General features: G+C 56.2%; 1 protein-coding gene across 1 annotated transcript in view; it reads right to left on the minus strand.

Moving 5' to 3' along the window:
• The window catches only part of LOC119958719, a 60,406-nt gene that overhangs the window by 12,039 nt on the left and 30,445 nt on the right, over window positions 1-17,922 (minus strand). Inside the window, exons 5-7 of the mRNA XM_038787296.1 lie at window positions 16,211-16,444; window positions 11,339-11,572; window positions 8,774-9,007 (exon numbers count right to left, since the gene is read on the minus strand). Of these exons, the coding sequence (XP_038643224.1) occupies window positions 8,774-9,007; window positions 11,339-11,572; window positions 16,211-16,444 (702 nt within the window). The remainder of the gene's footprint in view (window positions 1-8,773; window positions 9,008-11,338; window positions 11,573-16,210; window positions 16,445-17,922) is intronic.

The following is a 17,922-nucleotide window of genomic DNA, read 5'->3' on the forward strand; positions in this document are numbered from 1 at the left end:
CTGCCTGCTGGACTCCGGGAGCACTGAGAGCTTCACCCACCCCGATACGGTAAGGAGCTGCTCCCTCGCGGTACACCCCGCCAACCAGAGAATCTCCCTGGCCTCCGGATCCCACTCCGCGGCGATCCGGGGGGTACTGCATCGCCACCCTCACCATCCATGGGCGTAGAGTTCAGCGGCTTCCGGCTCCACGACCTCCCCAACCTCTGCCCTGCCCTGCTGCTCGGCCTGGACTTCCAGTGCAACCTCCAGAGCCTAACCCTGAAATTCGGCGGGCCCCTACCACCCCTTACTGTCTGCGGCCTCGCGACCCTTAAGGTCGACCCGCCTTCTCTATTTGCAAACCTCACCCCGGATTGCAAACCCGTCGCCACCAGGAGCAGACGGTACAGCGCCCAGGACAGGACCTTCATCAGGTCTGAGGTCCATTGGCTGCTTCGGGAAGGCATCATCGAGGCAGCAACAGCCCCTGGAGAGCCCAAGTGGTAGTGGTGAAAACTGGGGAGAAACACAGAATGGCCGTGGACTACAGCCAGACCATCAACCGGTACACGCAGCTCGACGCGTACCCCCTCCCTCGCATATCTGATATGGTCAATCAGATTGCGCAGTACCGGTCTTCTCGACAGTGAACCTGAAATCTGCCTACCACCAGCTCCCCATCCGTAACTCGGACCGTCCATACACGGCCTTCGAGGCAGACGGCCGCCTCTATCACTTCCTCCGGGTTCCCTTCGGCATCACCAATGGGGTCTCGGTCTTCCAACGGGAGATGGACCGAATGGTTGACGGGTACGGACTGCGGGCCACCTTCCCGTACCTGGACAATGTCACCATCTGCGGCCACGACCAGCAGGACCACGACGCCAACCTCGCCAAATTCCTCCACACCGCTAAACTCCTCAACCTGACCTACAATAAGGAGAAGTGCGTGTTCAGCACGACCCGCTTAGCCATCCTCGGCTATGTGGTCGAGAACGGAGTTCTGGGGCCCGATCCCAACCGCATGCGCCCCCCTCATGGAGCTCCCCCTCCCCCACTGCCCCAAGGCCCTCAAACGCTGCCTGGGGTTCTTCTCGTGCTACACCCAGTGGGTCCCAAACTATGGGGACAAGGCCCGCCCACTCATACAGTCCACTCAATTCCCCCTCGCGGCCGAGGCACAACAGGCCTTCACCCGGATCAGAGCCGACATTGCCAAGGCCGCGATGCACGCGGTCGACGAGACGCTCCCCTTTCCAAGTCGAGAGCGATGCATCAGACGTCGCCCTAGCCGCCACCCTCAACCAGGCGGGCAGGCCCGTGGCATTCTTTTCCCGCACCCTTCATGCCTCAGAAATTCGGCCCTCCTCCATCGAGAAGGAGGCCCAAGCCATCGTTGAAGCTGTGAGACATTGGAGGCATTACCTGGCCGGCAGGAGATTCACTCTCCTCACTGACCAACGGTCGGCAGCCTTCATGTTTAACAACACGCAGCAGGGCAAGATCAAAAATGATAAGATCTTGCGGTGGAGGATTGAGCTCTCCACCTATAATTATGAGATTCCGGTAAGCTCAATGAGTCCCCAGACGCCCTCTCCCGAGGTACATGTGCCAGCGCACAAGTGGACCGACTCCGGACCCTACACAACGCTCTCTGTCACCCAGGGGTCACCTGTTTTTACCATTTCATCAGGGCCCAAAACCTGCCCTACTCCATCGAGGAAGTCAGGGCGATCGCCAGAGACTGCCAGGTCTGTGCCAAGTGTAAACCGCACTTCTACCGGCCAGACCGTGCGCGCCTGGTGAAGGCCTCCTGCCCCTTTGAACGCCTCAGTGTGGATTTCAAAGGGCCCCTCCCCTCCACCGACCGCAACACATACTTCCTCAGTGTGGTCGATGAATATTCCCGATTCCCCTTCGCCATCCCATGCCCCGATATGACGTCTGCCACCGTCATCAAAGCCCTCCACACCATCTTCGCTCTGTTCGGTTTCCCCGTCTACATCCACAGCGATCGGGGATCCTCCTTCATGAGCGATGAGCTGCGTCAGTTCCTGCTCAGCAGGGGTATCGCCTCCAGCAGGGCGACCAGCTCCAACCCCCGGGGAAACGGGCAGGTAGAGAGGGAGAACGGGATGGTTTGGAGGGCCGTCCAGCTGGCCCTACGGTCCAGGAATCTCCCGGCCTCCCGCTGGCAGGAGGCCCTCCCTGACGCACTCCACTCCATTCGGTCGCTCCTGTGCACTGCGACTAATGAAACCCCCCATGGACGTCTCTTTGCCTTCCCCCAGGAAGTCCACGTCCAGGGTTTCGCTCCCAACATGGCTGGCAGCTCCAGGACCCGTTCTCCTCCGTAGACACGTGCGGCCCCACAAGGCCGACCCGTTGGCTGAGAGGGTACAGCTACTCCACGCCAACCCGCAGTACGCCTACGTGGCGTACCCCGACGGCCGCCCAGACACCGTCTCCCTCAGGGACCTGGCACCAGCTGGTTCCCCCACACCCCCTCTCCGACACAGCGCCACCCTCCCTTCCCCCGGCACACCCCACCGCAGCCCCCACTCCAGGACACTCCGTCCTCCCCTTGCTCCCACCCGGGGATGAAGAGGATTTCGACACGCTCCCGGAGTCACCGAAGACCAAGCTGCCGCCGGAGTCGCCACCAGCACTGCGGCGCTCTCAACAACAGATCAAGGCTCCGGACCGCCTGAATTTATAATATTCTCTGTACTTTTAAAACACAATTTCCTGTATATAGTCTCCGCCACCCCCACTGGACTCATTGTTTTATACAGGGGGTGAATGTGGTAGTCACCACTGATGTATATTCTGTATATATATATATAGGTGTGTTACGGTAAGGCCCCTGTACTACAGGTACGGGGGTAGATCCCTGCCTGCTGGCTCCGCCCAGTAGGCGGAGTATAAATATGTGTGCTCCCCTTACAGCAGCCATTTCGTCAGCTGCTGTAGGAGGCCACACATCTCAGTGTAATAAAGCCTCAATTACATTCTACTTCTCGTAATTAATAGTGCATCAACATTCTCCCCTACTCCCTGTGGGAGTCAGTCCCACATTCTCCCCTACTCCCTGTGGGAGCGAGTCCCACATTCTCCCCTACTCCCTGTGGGAGTCAGTCCCACATTCTCCCCCAGTCCCTGTGGGAGTGAGTCCCACATTCTCTCCCACTCCCTGTGGGACCGAGTCCCACATTCTCCCCCATTCCCTGTGGGAGCCAGTCCCACATTCTCCCCCATTCCCTGTGGGAGCCAGTCCCACATTCTCCCCCATTCCCTGTGGGAGCCAGTCCCACATTCTCCCCCACTCCCCGTGGGAGCGAGTCCCACATTCTCCCCCACTCCCCGTGGGAGCGAGTCCCACATTCTCCCCCACTCCCCCCGGCAGCGAGTCCCACAATCTCCCCACTCCCTGTGGGAGTCAGTCCCACATTCTCCCCACTCCCTGTGGGAGCGAGTCCCACATTCTCCCCCACTCCCTGTGGGAGCGAGTCCCACATTCTCCCCCACTCCCTGTGGGAGCGAGTCCCACATTCCCCCCACTCCCTGCGGGAGCGAGTCCCACATTCTCCCCCACTCCCTGTGGGAGCGAGTCCCACATTCTCCCCACTCCCTGTGGGAGCGTCCCACATTCTCCCCCACTCCCCGTGGGAGCGAGTCCCACATTCTCCCCCACTCCCTGTGGGAGCGTCCCACATTCTCCCCACTCCCCGTGGGAGCGAGTCCCACATTCTCCCCCACTCCCCCCGGCAGCGAGTCCCACAATCTCCCCCACTCCCCGTGGGAGTGAGTCCCACATTCTCCCCCACTCCCCGTGGGAGCGAGTCCCACATTCTCCCCCACTCCCCGTGGGAGCGATTCCCACATTATCCCCACTCCCCGTGGGAGCGAGTCCCACATTCTCCCCCACTCCCTGTGGGAGCGAGTCCCACATTCTCCCCCACTCCCTGTGGGAGTGAGTCCCACATTCTCCCCACTCCCTGTGGGAGTGAGTCCGACATTCTCCCCACTCCCTGTAGGAGCGAGTCCCACATTCTCCCCACTCCCTGTGGGAGCGAGTCCCACATTCTCCCCCACTCCCTGTGGGAGCGAGTCCCACATTCTCCCCACTCCCTGTGGGAGCGAGTCCCACATTCTCCCCCACTCCCTGTGGGAGTGAGTCCCACATTCTCCCCACTCCCTGTGGGAGCGAGTCCCACATTCTCCCCCACTCCCGGTGGGAGTCAGTCCCACATTCTCCCCCACTCCCCGTGGGAGCAAGTCCCACATTCTCCCCCACTCCCCGTGGGAGCGAGTCCCACATTCTCCCCACTCCCTGTGGGAGCGAGTCCCACATTCACCCCCACTCCCTGTGGGAGCGAGTCTCACATTCTCCCCACTCCCTGTGGGACCGAATCCCACATTCTCCCCCACTCCCTGTGGGACCGAATCCCACATTCTCCCCCACTCCCTGTTGGAGTCAGTCCCACTTTCTCCCCCACTCCCTGTGGGAGTGAGTCCCACATTCCCCCCCCACTCCCCGTGGGAGCGAGTCCCACATTCTCCCCCACTCCCTGTGGGAGTCAGTCCCACTTTCTCCCCCCTCTCTCTGGGTAAAGACGTTCCTCCTGAATTCCCGAATGGATTTATTGGGTGACCGTCACATATTTAACGCACAGAGAACCTCAATGGCTTCCATCCTCAATCCAGTGTAACTCAGGGACTCCCAGTGACATTCCAGCTACTCAATGACAGCCAGTGATAGCCAGTGAGGCTTAAAGACATCCAGTGTCACTCAATGACTGTTGCTGACTCCCAGAAACACACAGTTCTCCCCAGAGAGAAAGAACAAAGAACAATACAACACAGGAGCAGGCCCTTCGGCCCTCCAAGCCTGTGCCGATTATGGTATCTCCCGAAACTAAAACCGTTTGCACGTACGGAGTCCGTATCCTTCCATTCCCACCCTAATCATATATTTGTCTAGATGACCCTTAAATGTCGCTATCGTACCGGCTCCCACCACCTCCTCAGGCAGCGAGTTCCATACATTTACCACCCTCTGTGTAAAAAACCTGCCTCGCACATCAGTTCTAAACTTTTCCCCTCGCACTTTAAACCTATGTCTCCTCGTACCGACTCTCCTACCCTGGGCAAAAGACTATCCACCCTGTCTACGCCCCTCATAATTTTGTAGACCTCTATCAGGTCGCCTCTCAACCTCCGTCGTTCCAGTGAGAACAAACCGAGTTTATCTCACCTCTCCTCATAGCTAATGCCCTCCATACCAGGCAGCATCCTGGTAAATCTCTTCTGCACCCTCTCTAAAGCCTCCACATCCTTCTGGTAGTGTGGCGACCAGAATTGTGCGCAATATTCCAAACGAGGCCTAACTGAGGTCCTGTACAGCTGCAACATGACTTGCCATGTTTGATATTCAATGCCCCAGCCGATGAAGGCCAGCAAGCCGTATGCCTTCGTGACCACCTTGTCCACATGCGTTGCCACTTCAGTGATCGCTGGACATGCACGTCCAGATCTCTCTGCCTGTCAGTACTCACTAGCTCTACCATTCACTGTATATTCCCGACCTGTATTAGACCTTCCAATGCATTACCTCACACTTGTCCGGATTAAACTCCATCTGCCATTTCTCCACCCAAGACTCCAACCAGTTTATATCCTGCTGGCAGCAGGGTAGCATTGTGGCTAGCACAATCGCTTCACAGCTCCAGGGTCCCGGGTTCGATTCCGGCTTGGGTCACTGTCTGTGTGGAGTCTGCACATCCTCCCCGTGTGTGCGTGGGTTTCCTCCGGGTGCTCCGGTTTCCTCCCACAGTCCAAAGATGTGCAGGTTAGGTGGATTGGCCGTGATAAATTGTCCTTTGTGTCCAAAATTGCCCTTAGTGTTGGGTGGGATTACTGGGTTATGGGGATAGGGTAGAGGTGTTGACCTTGGGTAGGGTGCTCTTTCCAAGAACCGGTGCAGACTCGATGGGCCAAATGGCCTCCTTCTGCACTGTACATTCTATATCTATATCTATGTATCCTCTGATGGTCCTCATCGCTATCCGCAACTCCACCAATTTTTTGTGTCGTCTGCAAATTTACTAATCAGACCAGAGACATTTTCCTCCAAATCATTTATATATACTACAAACAGCAAAGGTCCCAGCACTGATCCCTGCGGAACACCACTAGTCACAGCCCTCCAATCAGAAACGCACCCTTCCATTGCTGCTCTCTGCCAGTTCTAGCCAGTTCTATATCCATCTTGCCAGCTCACCTCTGACCCCGTGTGACTTCACCTTTTGTACCAGTCTACCATGAGGGACCCTGTCAAGGGCCTTACTGAAGTCAATATAGACAACATCCACTGCCCTACTTGCATCAATTATCTTTGCGACCTCTTCGAAAAACTCTATCAAGTTAGTGAGACACGACCTCCCCTTCATAAAACCATGCTGCCTCTCGTGGGAGTAGATCCTGTCTCGAAGGATTCTCTCCAGTAATTTCCCTACCACTGACGTAAGGCTCACCAGCCTGTAGATAGAATAGAACAGTACAGCACAGAACAGGCCCTTCGGCCCTCGATGTTGTGCCGAGCAATGATCACCCTACTTAAACCCACGTAACCCGTATACCCGTAACCCAACAATCCCCCCATTAACCTTACACTACGGGCAATTTAGCATAGCCAATCCACCTAACCTGCACATCTTTGGACTGTGGGAGGAAACCGGAGCACCCGGAGGAAACCCACGCACACACGGGTTCCCTGTAGTTCCCTGGATTATCCTTGCTACCCTTCTTAAACAAAGGAACAACATTGGCTATTCTCCTGTCCTCCGGGACATCACCTGAAGGCAGTGAGGATCCAAAGATTTCTGTCAAGGCCTCAGCAATTTCCTCTCCAGCCTCCTTCAGTATTCTGGGGTAGATCCCATCAGGCCCTGGGGACTTATCCACCTTAATATTTTTCAAGATCCCCAACACCTCGTCTTTTTGGATCTCAATGTGAGTAAATCCTATCTCGAAGAATCTTTTCCAATAATTTCCCGACCACTGATGGAAGGCTCCTCGGCCTATAATTTCCTGGATTATCCCTGCTGGCCTTTTCGAACAATGGAACAACATTGGCTACTCTCCAGTCACAGACATAAAATCATAGAATCTATAGTGCAGTAGGAGGCCATTCGGCCCATCGAGTCTGCACCGGCCCTTGGAAAGAGCACCCTACCTGGGCCCACACCTCCACCCCATTCCCGTAACCCAGCAACCCCACCCAACCTTTTTGGACACTAAGGAACAATTTAGCACGGCCAGTCCACCTAACCTGTACATCTTTGGACGCTAAGGGACAATTTAGCACGGCCAATCCACCTAACCTGTACATCTTTGGACACGAAGGGACAATTTAGCACGGCCAATCCACCTGACCTGCACATCTTTGGACACTAAGGGACAATTTAGCACGGCCAATCCACCTACCCTGTACATCTTTGGACACTAAGGGACAATTTAGCACGGCCAATCCACCTGACCTGCACATCTTTGGACACTAAGGGACAATTTAGCACGGCCAATCCACCCAACCTGCAGATCTTTGGACTGTGGGAGGAAACCGGAGCACCCGGAGGAAACCCACGCACACACGGGGAGAACGTGCAGACTCCACAGAGACAGTGACCCAGCGGGGAATCGAACCTGGGACCCTGGAGCTGTGAAACCACAGTGCTAACCACTGTGCTACCGTGCCGCCCCTCTGGAACCTCACCTGCAGCCAATGGGGATACAAAGATCACTGCCAAGGCCCCAGCAATTTCCTCTCTTGCCTCCTGCAGTATTCTGGGGGCGATCCCATCAGGCCCTGGGGAAACATCTACCTTAATGCTTTCTAAGATGTCCAACACCTCCTCTTTATTAATGTCAACGTGACTCAGAATATCTACACACTCTACCCTATACTCCTCGTCCACCAAGATCTTCTCCCTGGTCAATACTGAGGCAAAGTATTCATTCAGTATCTCGCCCATTTCCTCTGGCCCCACGCATCGATTCCCACCAATATCCTTCAATGGACCAACCCTCTGGTGATTTTATCCAGTGACTGTCAATGGGATCCAGTGATATCCAGTGACATTATGGCAACCAGTGACCTTGAATGGAGCTTGCGTCACACTAACACCCAGCAACATCCAGTGACATCCAGTGCAACATAGTTATACCCAGTGACAGCCAGTGACATCCAGTGCAACATAGTTATACCCAGTGACAGCCAGTGACATCCAGTGCAACATAGTTATACCCAGTGACAGCCAGTGACATCCAGTGCAACATAGTTATACCCAGTGACAGCCAGTGACATCCAGTGCAACATAGTTATACCCAGTGACATCCAGTGCAACATAGTTATACCCAGTGACAGCCAGTGACATCCAGTGCAACATAGTTATACCCAGTGACAGCCAGTGACATCCAGTGCAACATAGTTATACCCAGTGACAGCCAGTGACATCCAGTGCAACATAGTTATACCCAGTGACAGCCAGTGACATCCAGTGCAACATAGTTATACCCAGTGACAGCCAGTGACATCCAGTGCAACATAGTTATACCCAGTGACAGCCAGTGATAATGGGTGATGTCACCGACACCCAGTGACACCCAGTGACTCCCAGTGACCGCCAGTAAATGGGACAGGTTTTATCACACCCAATGTCAGGGGTAACAGTTCCTCCCCACCCCTCCCCACCTCCGATTGGCTCATCGGTTTATGTCCCTTGACCATCACCTCCTGATAGGTGGAATCCTCCTGCGTGACCTTCGCTGCCCCTTCCATTGTCCAGAGACTGGAATCGTGCGTGGCCTTGGGGTCAAAGGCCGGCGCTCCCGGTAACGGGATCCATCCTGCCCCATCCTCAGGAACGTTGGGATCGTCACCGACGGCGACCCTTCCTCCCGCCTCGCGGGCTCCCAGCTTCCGCCTCCGGATTCTGTCGATATCCTCGTAATGTTTATCAGGGACCTGGGAACAGGGACAAGGTTAAAGTTCACACGTCACCAAGTCAACATCACACAGACAGGCCATTCAGCCCCTCTGCTTCATGCTGGCTCCACACGAGACTTCCCGCACCCCCCACCCCTTCAATGTATCTCAGCTATTTTCCTCGAGTACTCCCTGTGGGAGCGAGTCCCACATTCTCCCCCACTCCCTGTGGGAGCGAGTCCCACATTCTCCCCCACTCCCCGTGGGAGTGAGTCCCACATTCTCCCCCACTCCCCGTGGGAGCGAGTCCCACATTCTCCCCCACTCCCTGTGGGAGCGAGTCCCACATTCGCCCCAACTCCCTGTGGGAGCGAGTCCCACATTCTCCTCACTCCCTGTGGAGCGAGTCCCACATTCTCCCCCACTCCCTGTGGGAGCGAGTCCCACATTCTCCCCCACTCCCTGTGGGAGCGAGTCCCACATTCTCCTCACTCCCTGTGGGAGCAAGTCCCACATTCTCCCCCACTCCCCGTGGGAGTTAGTCCCACATTCTCCCCCACCCCGTGGGAGCGAGTCCCACGTTCTCCCCCCACTCCCCGTGGGAGCGAGTCCCACATTCTCCCCCACTCCCTGTGGGAGCGAGCCCCACATTCTCCCCTATTCCCTGTGGGAGCGAGTCCCACATTCTCCCCACTCCCTGTGGGAGCGAGTCCCACATTCCCCCCCACTCCCCGTGGGAGCAAGTCCCACATTCTCCCCCACTCCCTGTGGGAGCGAGTCCCACATTCTCCCCCACCCCGTGGGAGCGAGTCCCACATTCTCCCCCCACTCCCCGTGGGAGCGAGTCCCACATTCTCCCCCACTCCCTGTGGGGAGCGAGCCCCACATTCTCCCCTATTCCCTGTGGGAGCGAGTCCCACATTCTCCCCACTCCCTGTGGGAGCGAGTCCCACATTCCCCCCCACTCCCCGTGGGAGCAAGTCCCACATTCTCCCCCACTCCCTGTGGGAGCGAGTCCCACATTCTCCCCCACTCCCCGTGGGAGCGAGTCCCACATTCTCCCCCCACTCCCCGTGGAGCGAGTCCCACATTCTCCCCCACTCCCCGTGGGAGCGAGTCCCACATTCTCCCCCACTCCCTGTGGGAGCCAGTCCCACATTCTCCCCCACTCCCTGTGGGAACGAGTCCCACATTCTCCCCACTCCCTGTGGGAGCGAGTCCCACATTCTCCCCCACTCCCTGTGGGAGTCAGTCCCACTTTCTCCCCCCTCTCTCTGGGTAAAGACGTTCCTCCTGAATTCCCGAATGGATTTATTGGGTGACCGTCAGATATTTAACGCACAGAGCCCCTCAATGTCTTCCATCCTCAGTCCAGTGTAATTCAGGGACTCCCAGTGACATTCCAGCTACTCAATGACAGCCAGTGATAGCCAGTGAGGCTTAAAGACATCCAGTGTCACTCAATGACTGTTGCTGACTCCCAGAAACACACAGAGAGACCCACAGTGAATCTAAGTGACGCTCAGTGACTCTCCTACTGCATGAGTCGCAAAAAGGTGGTTTACAAGTGCAACAGGTGATTAAGAAGGCAAATGGAATTTTGTCCTTCATTGCTAGAGGGATGGGGTTTAAGACTAGGGAGGTTATGTTGCAATTGTATAAGGTGTTAGTGAGGCCACACCTGGAGTATTGTGTTCAGTTTTGGTCTCCTTACCTGAGAAAGGACGTACTGGCGCTGGAGGGTGTGCAGAGGAGATTCACTAGGTTAATCCCAGAGCTGAAGGGGTTGGATTATGAGGAGAGGTTGAGTAGACTGGGACTGTACTCGTTGGAATTTAGAAGGATGAGGGGGGATCTTATAGAAACATTTAAAATTATGAAGGGAATAGATAGGATCGATGCGGGCAGGTTGTTTCCACTGGCGGGTGACAGCAGAACTAGGGGGCATAGCCTCAAAATAAGGGAAGTAGATTTAGGACTGAGTTTAGGAGGAACTTCTTCACCCAAAGGGTCGTGAATCTATGGAATTCCTTGCCCAGTGAAGCAGTTGAGGCTCCTTCATTACATGTTTTTAAGGTAAAGATAGATAGTTTTTTGAAGAATAAAGGGATTAAGGGTTATGGTGTTCGGGCCGGGAAGTGGAGCTGAGTCCACAAAAGATCAGCCATGATCTCATTGAATGGCGGAGCAGGCTCGAGGGGCCAGATGGCCGACTCCTACTCCTAGTTCTTATGTTCTGATGACTCCCAGTGACTCCCAGTGACTCCCAGTGACAGGGGTAACTGTTCCTCCCCCCCCCTCCCCAGCCCCCACCCCCCCCCCCCCCCCCCCCCCCGATTGACTCATCGGATTGTGTCCCTCGACCATCACCTCCTGATAGGTGGAATCCTCCTGCGTGACCTTCGCTGCCCCTTCCATTGCCCAGAGTCGGACATTGTGCATGACCTCGGGGGCAAAGGCCGGCACTCCCGGTAACGGGATCCATCCTGCCCCATCCTCCGGAACTTTGGGATCGTCACTGACGGCGACCCTTCCTCCCGCCTCGCGGGCTCCCAGCTTCCGCCTCCGGATCCTGTCGATATCCTCGTAATGTTTATCAGGGACCTGGGAACAGGGACAAGGTTAAAGTTCACACGTCACCAAGTCAACATCACACAGACAGGCCATTCAGCCCCTCTGCTTTCACTGTCTGTGCGGAGTCTGCACGTCCTCCCTGTGTGTGCGTGGGTTTCCTCCGGGTGCTCCGGTTTCCTCCCACAGTCCAAAGATGTGCAGGTTAGGTGGATTGGTCGTGCTAAATTGTCCCTTAGTGTCCAAAGATGTACAGGTTAGGTGAATTGGCCGTGCTAAATTGTCCCTTAGTGTCCAAAGATGTGCAGGTTCAGTGGATTGGCCGTGCTAAATTGTCCCATAGTGTCCAAAGATGTGCAGGTTAGGTGGACTGGCCGCGCTAAATTGTCCCTTAGTGTCCAAAGATGGCAGGTTAGGTGGATTGGCTGTGCTAAATTGCCCCTTAGTGTCCAAAGATGGCAGGTTAGGTGGATTGGCCGTGCTAAATTGTCCCTTAGTGTCCAAAGATGTGCAGGTTAGGTGGATTGGCCAAGCTAAATTGTCCCTTAGTGTCCAAAAAATGTTAAGTGGGGGTTAATGGGCTACAGGTAGATACGTGGGCTTCAGTAGCAGTGCTCTTTCCAAGAGCCGGTGCAGACTCGATGGGCCGAATGGCCTGCTTCTGCACTGTAAATTCAATGATCGATGATCAAGTTCAATGCTGCCTCCAGAGCAAGAACATCCTTCCTCAGAGAAGGAGTCCAAAACTGCCCCCAATACTCCAGGTGCGGCCAAATTCAAAGGGAGCTATACAAAGGCCACCTGCGTTTTGTAACCCAAGGTTGGCCAATAGGCTGCACCATCGGCCTGCAATTCCGACCGGTATTTATTCCTTTTGTTGGTCTCTGTACTGCTCGCGTGCGCAGGGGAATGTGCCGTGCGATCCTCCCCCTGCATTTTGAGAGGGTGCAAGCAAACTAACCCTCTGAGTCCGTCCTATCTTTGAGTTTGCTGCAGTGTCGCACCGAAACTGAGGGGTTGGGAAGTACGGCCCCATTTACAATGGAGGAACCAAATCAGAAACACCTCGGATTACAGACAGGGAGTGCGAGGAGTCGTTAGCGTTGTTTCAATTAAACCCCACCTGTCTTTAATAGACATCCAGGAACATCCGAGCCACTCAAGGATGTCCAGTGACACCCAGTGAATCCCAGTGAATCCCAGTGACACCCAGTCAATCCCAGTGACACCCAGGCAATCCCAGTGACACCCAGTCAATCCCAGTGACACCCAGTGAATCCCAGTGACACCCAGTGACATCCAGTGAATCCCAGTGACACCCAGTGACATCCAATGAATCCCAGTGACATCCAGTCAATACCAGTGACACCCAGTCAATACCAGTGACACCCAGTGGAATCCAGTGACACCCAGTGAATCCCAGTAACACCCAGTGACACCCAGTGATGCCCAGTGACATCCAGTGAATCCCAGTGACACCCAGTGAATCCCAGTGATACCCACTGAATCCCAGTGAATCCCAGTGACACCCAGTGAATCTCAGTGACACCCAGTGACACCCAGTGAATCTCAGTGACACCCAGTGACACCCAGTAACACCTACTGAATCCCAGTGATGCCCAGTGACGCCCAGTGACACCTACTGAATCCCAGTGAATCCCAGTGACACCCAGTGAATCTCAGTGACACCCAGTGACACCCAGTAACACCTACTGAATCCCAGTGATGCCCAGTGACGCCCAGTGACACCTACTGAATCCCAGTGAATCCCAGTGACACCCAGTGAATCCCAGTGACACCCAGTCAATCCCAGTGACACGCAGTCAATCCCAGTGACACCCAGTGATGCCCAGTGACACCCAGTGAATCCCAGTCAATCCCAGTGACACACAGTGAATCCCAGTGATGCCCAGTGGCACGCAGTGATGCCCAGTGACATCCAGTGATGCCTAGTGACATCCAGTGAATCCCAGTGATGCCCAGTAAATCCCAATGACACCCAGTGAATCCCAGTGACGCCCACTGACACCAAGTGAATTCCAGTGACACCCACTGAATCCCAGTGACGCCCAGTAACACCCAGTGACACCCAGTAACACCTACTGAATCCCAGTGACGCCCAGTGAATCCCAGTGACACCCAGTGAATCCCAGTGATGCCCAGTGAATCCCAATGACACGCAGTGAATCCCAGTGACGCCCAGTGACACCAAGTGAATTCCAGTGACACCCACTGAATCCCAGTGACGCCCAGTAACACCCAGTGACACCCAGTAACACCTACTGAATCCCAGTGACGCCCAGTGAATCCCAGTGACACCCAGTGAATACCAGTGAAACCCAGTAAATCCCAGTGACACCCAGTCAAATCCAGTGACACCCAGTGATGCCCAGTGAATCCCAGTGACACACAGTGAATCCCAGTGATGCCCAGTGGCACCCAGTGATGCCGTGACATCCAGTGATGCCCAGTGACATCCAGTGAATCCCAGTGATGCCCAGTGAATCCCAGTGACGTCCAGTGAATCCCAGAGACACCCAGTGATGGCCAGTGAATCCCAGGATGCCCAGTGAATCCCAATGAATCCCAGTAGTGCCCAGTGAATCCCAGTGACACCCAGTGAATCCCAGTGGCACCCAGTGAATCCCAATGAATCCCAGTGGTGCCCAGTGAATCTCAGTGACACCCAGTGAATCCCAGTGACACCCAGTGACATCCACTGAATCCCAGTGATGCCCAGTGACACCTACTGAATCCCAGTGAATCTCAGTGATACCCAGTGAATCCCAGTGACACCCAGTGAATCCCAGTGGTGCCCAGTGAATCCCAGTGACACCCAGTGAATCCCAGTGAATCTCAGTGATACCCAGTGAATCCCAGTGAATCTCAGTGATACCCAGTGAATCCCAGTGCCGCCCAGTGACACCCAGTGAATCCCAGTGACACCCAGTGAATCCCAGTGATGCCCAGTGACACCCAGTGAATCCCAGTCATGCCCAGTGACACCCAGTGAATCCCAGCGACATCCAGTGACACCCAGTGAATCCCAATGACACCCAGTGAATCCCAGTGATGCCCAGTGACACCCAGTGTATCCCAGTGACACCCAGTGAATCCCAGTGGCATCCAGCGACACCCAGTGACACCCAGTCAATCCCAGTGACACCCAGTCAAATCCAGTGACACCCAGTGATGCCCAGTGAATCCCAGTGACATCCAGTGAATCCCAGTGGCATCCAGCGACACCCAGTGACACCCAGTCAATCCCAGTGACACCCAGTCAAATCCAGTGAATCCCAGTGATGCCCAGTGGCACCCAGTGATGCTGTGACATCCAGTGATGCCCAGTGACATTCAGTGAATCCCAGTGACGCCCAGTGAATCCCAGTGACACCCAGTGAATCCCAGTGACGCCCAGTGAATCCCAGTGACACCCACTGAATCCCAGTGATGCCCAGTGACACCTACTGAATCCGAGTGAATTCCAGTGACACCCAGTGAATACCAGTGACACGCAGTCAAATCCAGTGGCACCCAGTGATGCCCAGTGAATCCCAGTGACACACAGTGAATCCCAGTGATGCCCAGTGGCACCCAGTGATGCCCAGTGACATCCAGTGAATCCCAGTGATGCCCAGTGAATCCGTGACACCCAGTGAATCCCAGTGACGCCCAGTGAATTCCAGTGACACCCACTGAATCCCAGTGATGCTCAGTGACGCCCAGTGAATCCCAGGATGCCCAGTGAATCCCAGTGACACCCAGTGAATCCCAGTGAATCTCAGTGATACCCAGTGAATCCCAGTGCCGCCCAGTGACACCCAGTGAATCCCAGTGACACCCAGTGAATCCCAGTGATGCCCAGTGACACCCAGTGAATCCCAGTGCCGCCCAGTGACACCCAGTGAATCCCAGTGATGCCCAGTGACACCCAGTGAATCCCAGCAACACCCAGTGACACCCAGTGAATCCCAATGACACCCAATGACACCCAGTGAATCCCAGCAAAACCCAGTGAATCCCAGTGACACCCAGTGAATCCCAGTGACACCCAGTGAATATCAGTGACATCCAGTGAATCCCAGTGAAACCCAGTGAATCCCAGTGACATCCAGTGAATCCCAGTGGCATCCAGCGACACCCAGTGACACCCAGTGAATCCCAGTGACGCCCAGTGACATCCAGTAAATCCCAGTGACACCCAGTGAATCCCAGTGACACCCAGTGAATCCCAGTGATGCCCAGTGAATCCCAGTCACGCCCAGTGACGCCCAGTGACACCCAGTGAATCCCAGTGACACCCAGTGAATCCCAGTGACACCCAGTGAATCCCAGTGAATCCCAGTGACACCCAGTGAATCCCAGTGACACCCAGTGAATCCCAGTGAATCCCAGTGACACCCAGTGAATCCCAGTGACACCCAGTGAATCCCAGTGAATCCCAGTGACACCCAGTGAATCCCAGTAAATCCCAGTGACACACAGTGAATCCCAGTAATGATTGGCAATGCTCGGTGACACACAGTGAGCACCCCCCCCGCCCCCCCCCCCCGTCAATGGGACAGGGTTTCCCACTCCCAATGGGAGGCCCTTTTCTGTTTCCAGGTGTAACCATTCCAGCTCCCTGATTGGTGGGGTTTTGCCCATCGGATTGTGTCCCTCGACCATCACCTCCTGATAGGTGGAATCCTCCTGTGTGACCTTCGCTGCCCCTTCCATTGCCCAGAGACGGACATCGTGCGTGGCCTTGGGGTCAAAGGCCGGCGCTCCCGGTAACGGGATCGATCCTGCGCCATGCTCCGGAACGTTGGGATTGTCACCGACGGCGACGCTTCCTCCCGCCTCGCGGGCTCCCAGCTTCCGCCTCCGGATCATGTCGATATCCTCGTAATGTTTAACAGGGACCTGGGAACAGGGACAAGGTTAAAGTTCACACGTCACCAAGTCAACATCACACAGACAGGCCATTCGGCCCCTCTGCTTCGTGCTGGCTCCACATGACACTTCCCGCTCCCCACCCCGCCCATTGATGTATCTCTGCTATTCTCCTCGAGCACTCCCCGTGGGAGCGAGTCCCACATTCTCCCCCACTCCCCGTGGGAGCGAGTCCCACATTCTCCCCACTCCCCGTGGGAGCGAATCCCACATTCTCCCCCACTCCCCGTGGGAGCGAGGCCCACATTCTCCCCACTCCCCATGGGAGCGAATCCCACATTCTCCCCCACTCCCCGTGGGAGCCAGTCCCACATTCTCCCCCACACCCTGTGGGAGCAAGTCCCACATTCTCCCCCACTCCCTGTGGGAGCGAGTCCCACATTCTCCCCCACTCCCCGTGGGAGCGAGTCCCACATTCTTCCCCACTCCCTGTGGGAGCAAGTCCCACATTCTCCCCCACTCCCTGTGGGAGCAAGTCCCACATTCTCCCCCACTCCCAGTGGGAGCGAGTCCCACATTCTCCCCACTCCCCGTGGGAGCGAGTCCCACATTCTCCCCACTCCCCGTGGGAGCGAGTCCCACATCCTCCCCACTCCCTGTGGGAGCGAGTCCCACATTCTCCCCCACTCCCCGTGGGAGCGAGTCCCACATTCTTCCCCACTCCCTGTGGGAGCAAGTCCCACATTCTCCCCCACTCCCTGTGGGAGCAAGTCCCACATTCTCCCCCACTCCCAGTGGGAGCGAGTCCACATTCTCCCCACTCCCCGTGGGAGCGAGTCCCACATTCTCCCCACTCCCCGTGGGAGCGAATCCCACATTCTCCCCCACTCCCCGTGGGAGCGAGACCCACATTCTCCCCCACTCCCCGTGGGAGCCAGTCCCACATTCTCCCCCACACCCTGTGGGAGCGAGTCCCACATCCTCCCCACTCCCTGTGGGAGCGAGTCCCACATTCTCCCCCACTCCCTGTGGGAGCCAGTCCCACATTCTCCCCCACTCCCTGTGGGAGCCAGTCCCACATTCTCCCCCACTCCCTGTGGGAGACAGTCCCACATTCTCCCCCACTCCCTGTGGGAGCGAGTCCCACATTCTCCCCCACTCCCTGTGGGAGCAAGTCCCACATTCTCCCCACTCCCTGTAGGAGCGAATCCCACATTCTCCCCACTCCCTGTGGGAGCGAGTCCCACATTCTCCTCACTCCCCGTGGGAGTCCCACATTCTCCCCCACTCCCTGTGGGAGCCAGTCCCACATTCTCCCCCACTCCCTGTGGGAGCGAGTCCCACATTCTCCCCCACTCCCCGTGGGAGCGAGTCCCACATTCTCCCCCACTCCCCGTGGGAGCGAGTCCCACATTCTCCCCCACTCCCCGTGGGAGCGAGTCCCACATTTTCCCCACTCCCTGTGGGAGCGAGTCCCACATTCTCCCCACTCCCTGTGGGAGCGAGTC

This window comes from Scyliorhinus canicula, chromosome 30 (assembly GCF_902713615.1).
Source record: "Scyliorhinus canicula chromosome 30, sScyCan1.1, whole genome shotgun sequence".
Lineage (NCBI taxonomy): Eukaryota > Metazoa > Chordata > Chondrichthyes > Carcharhiniformes > Scyliorhinidae > Scyliorhinus > Scyliorhinus canicula.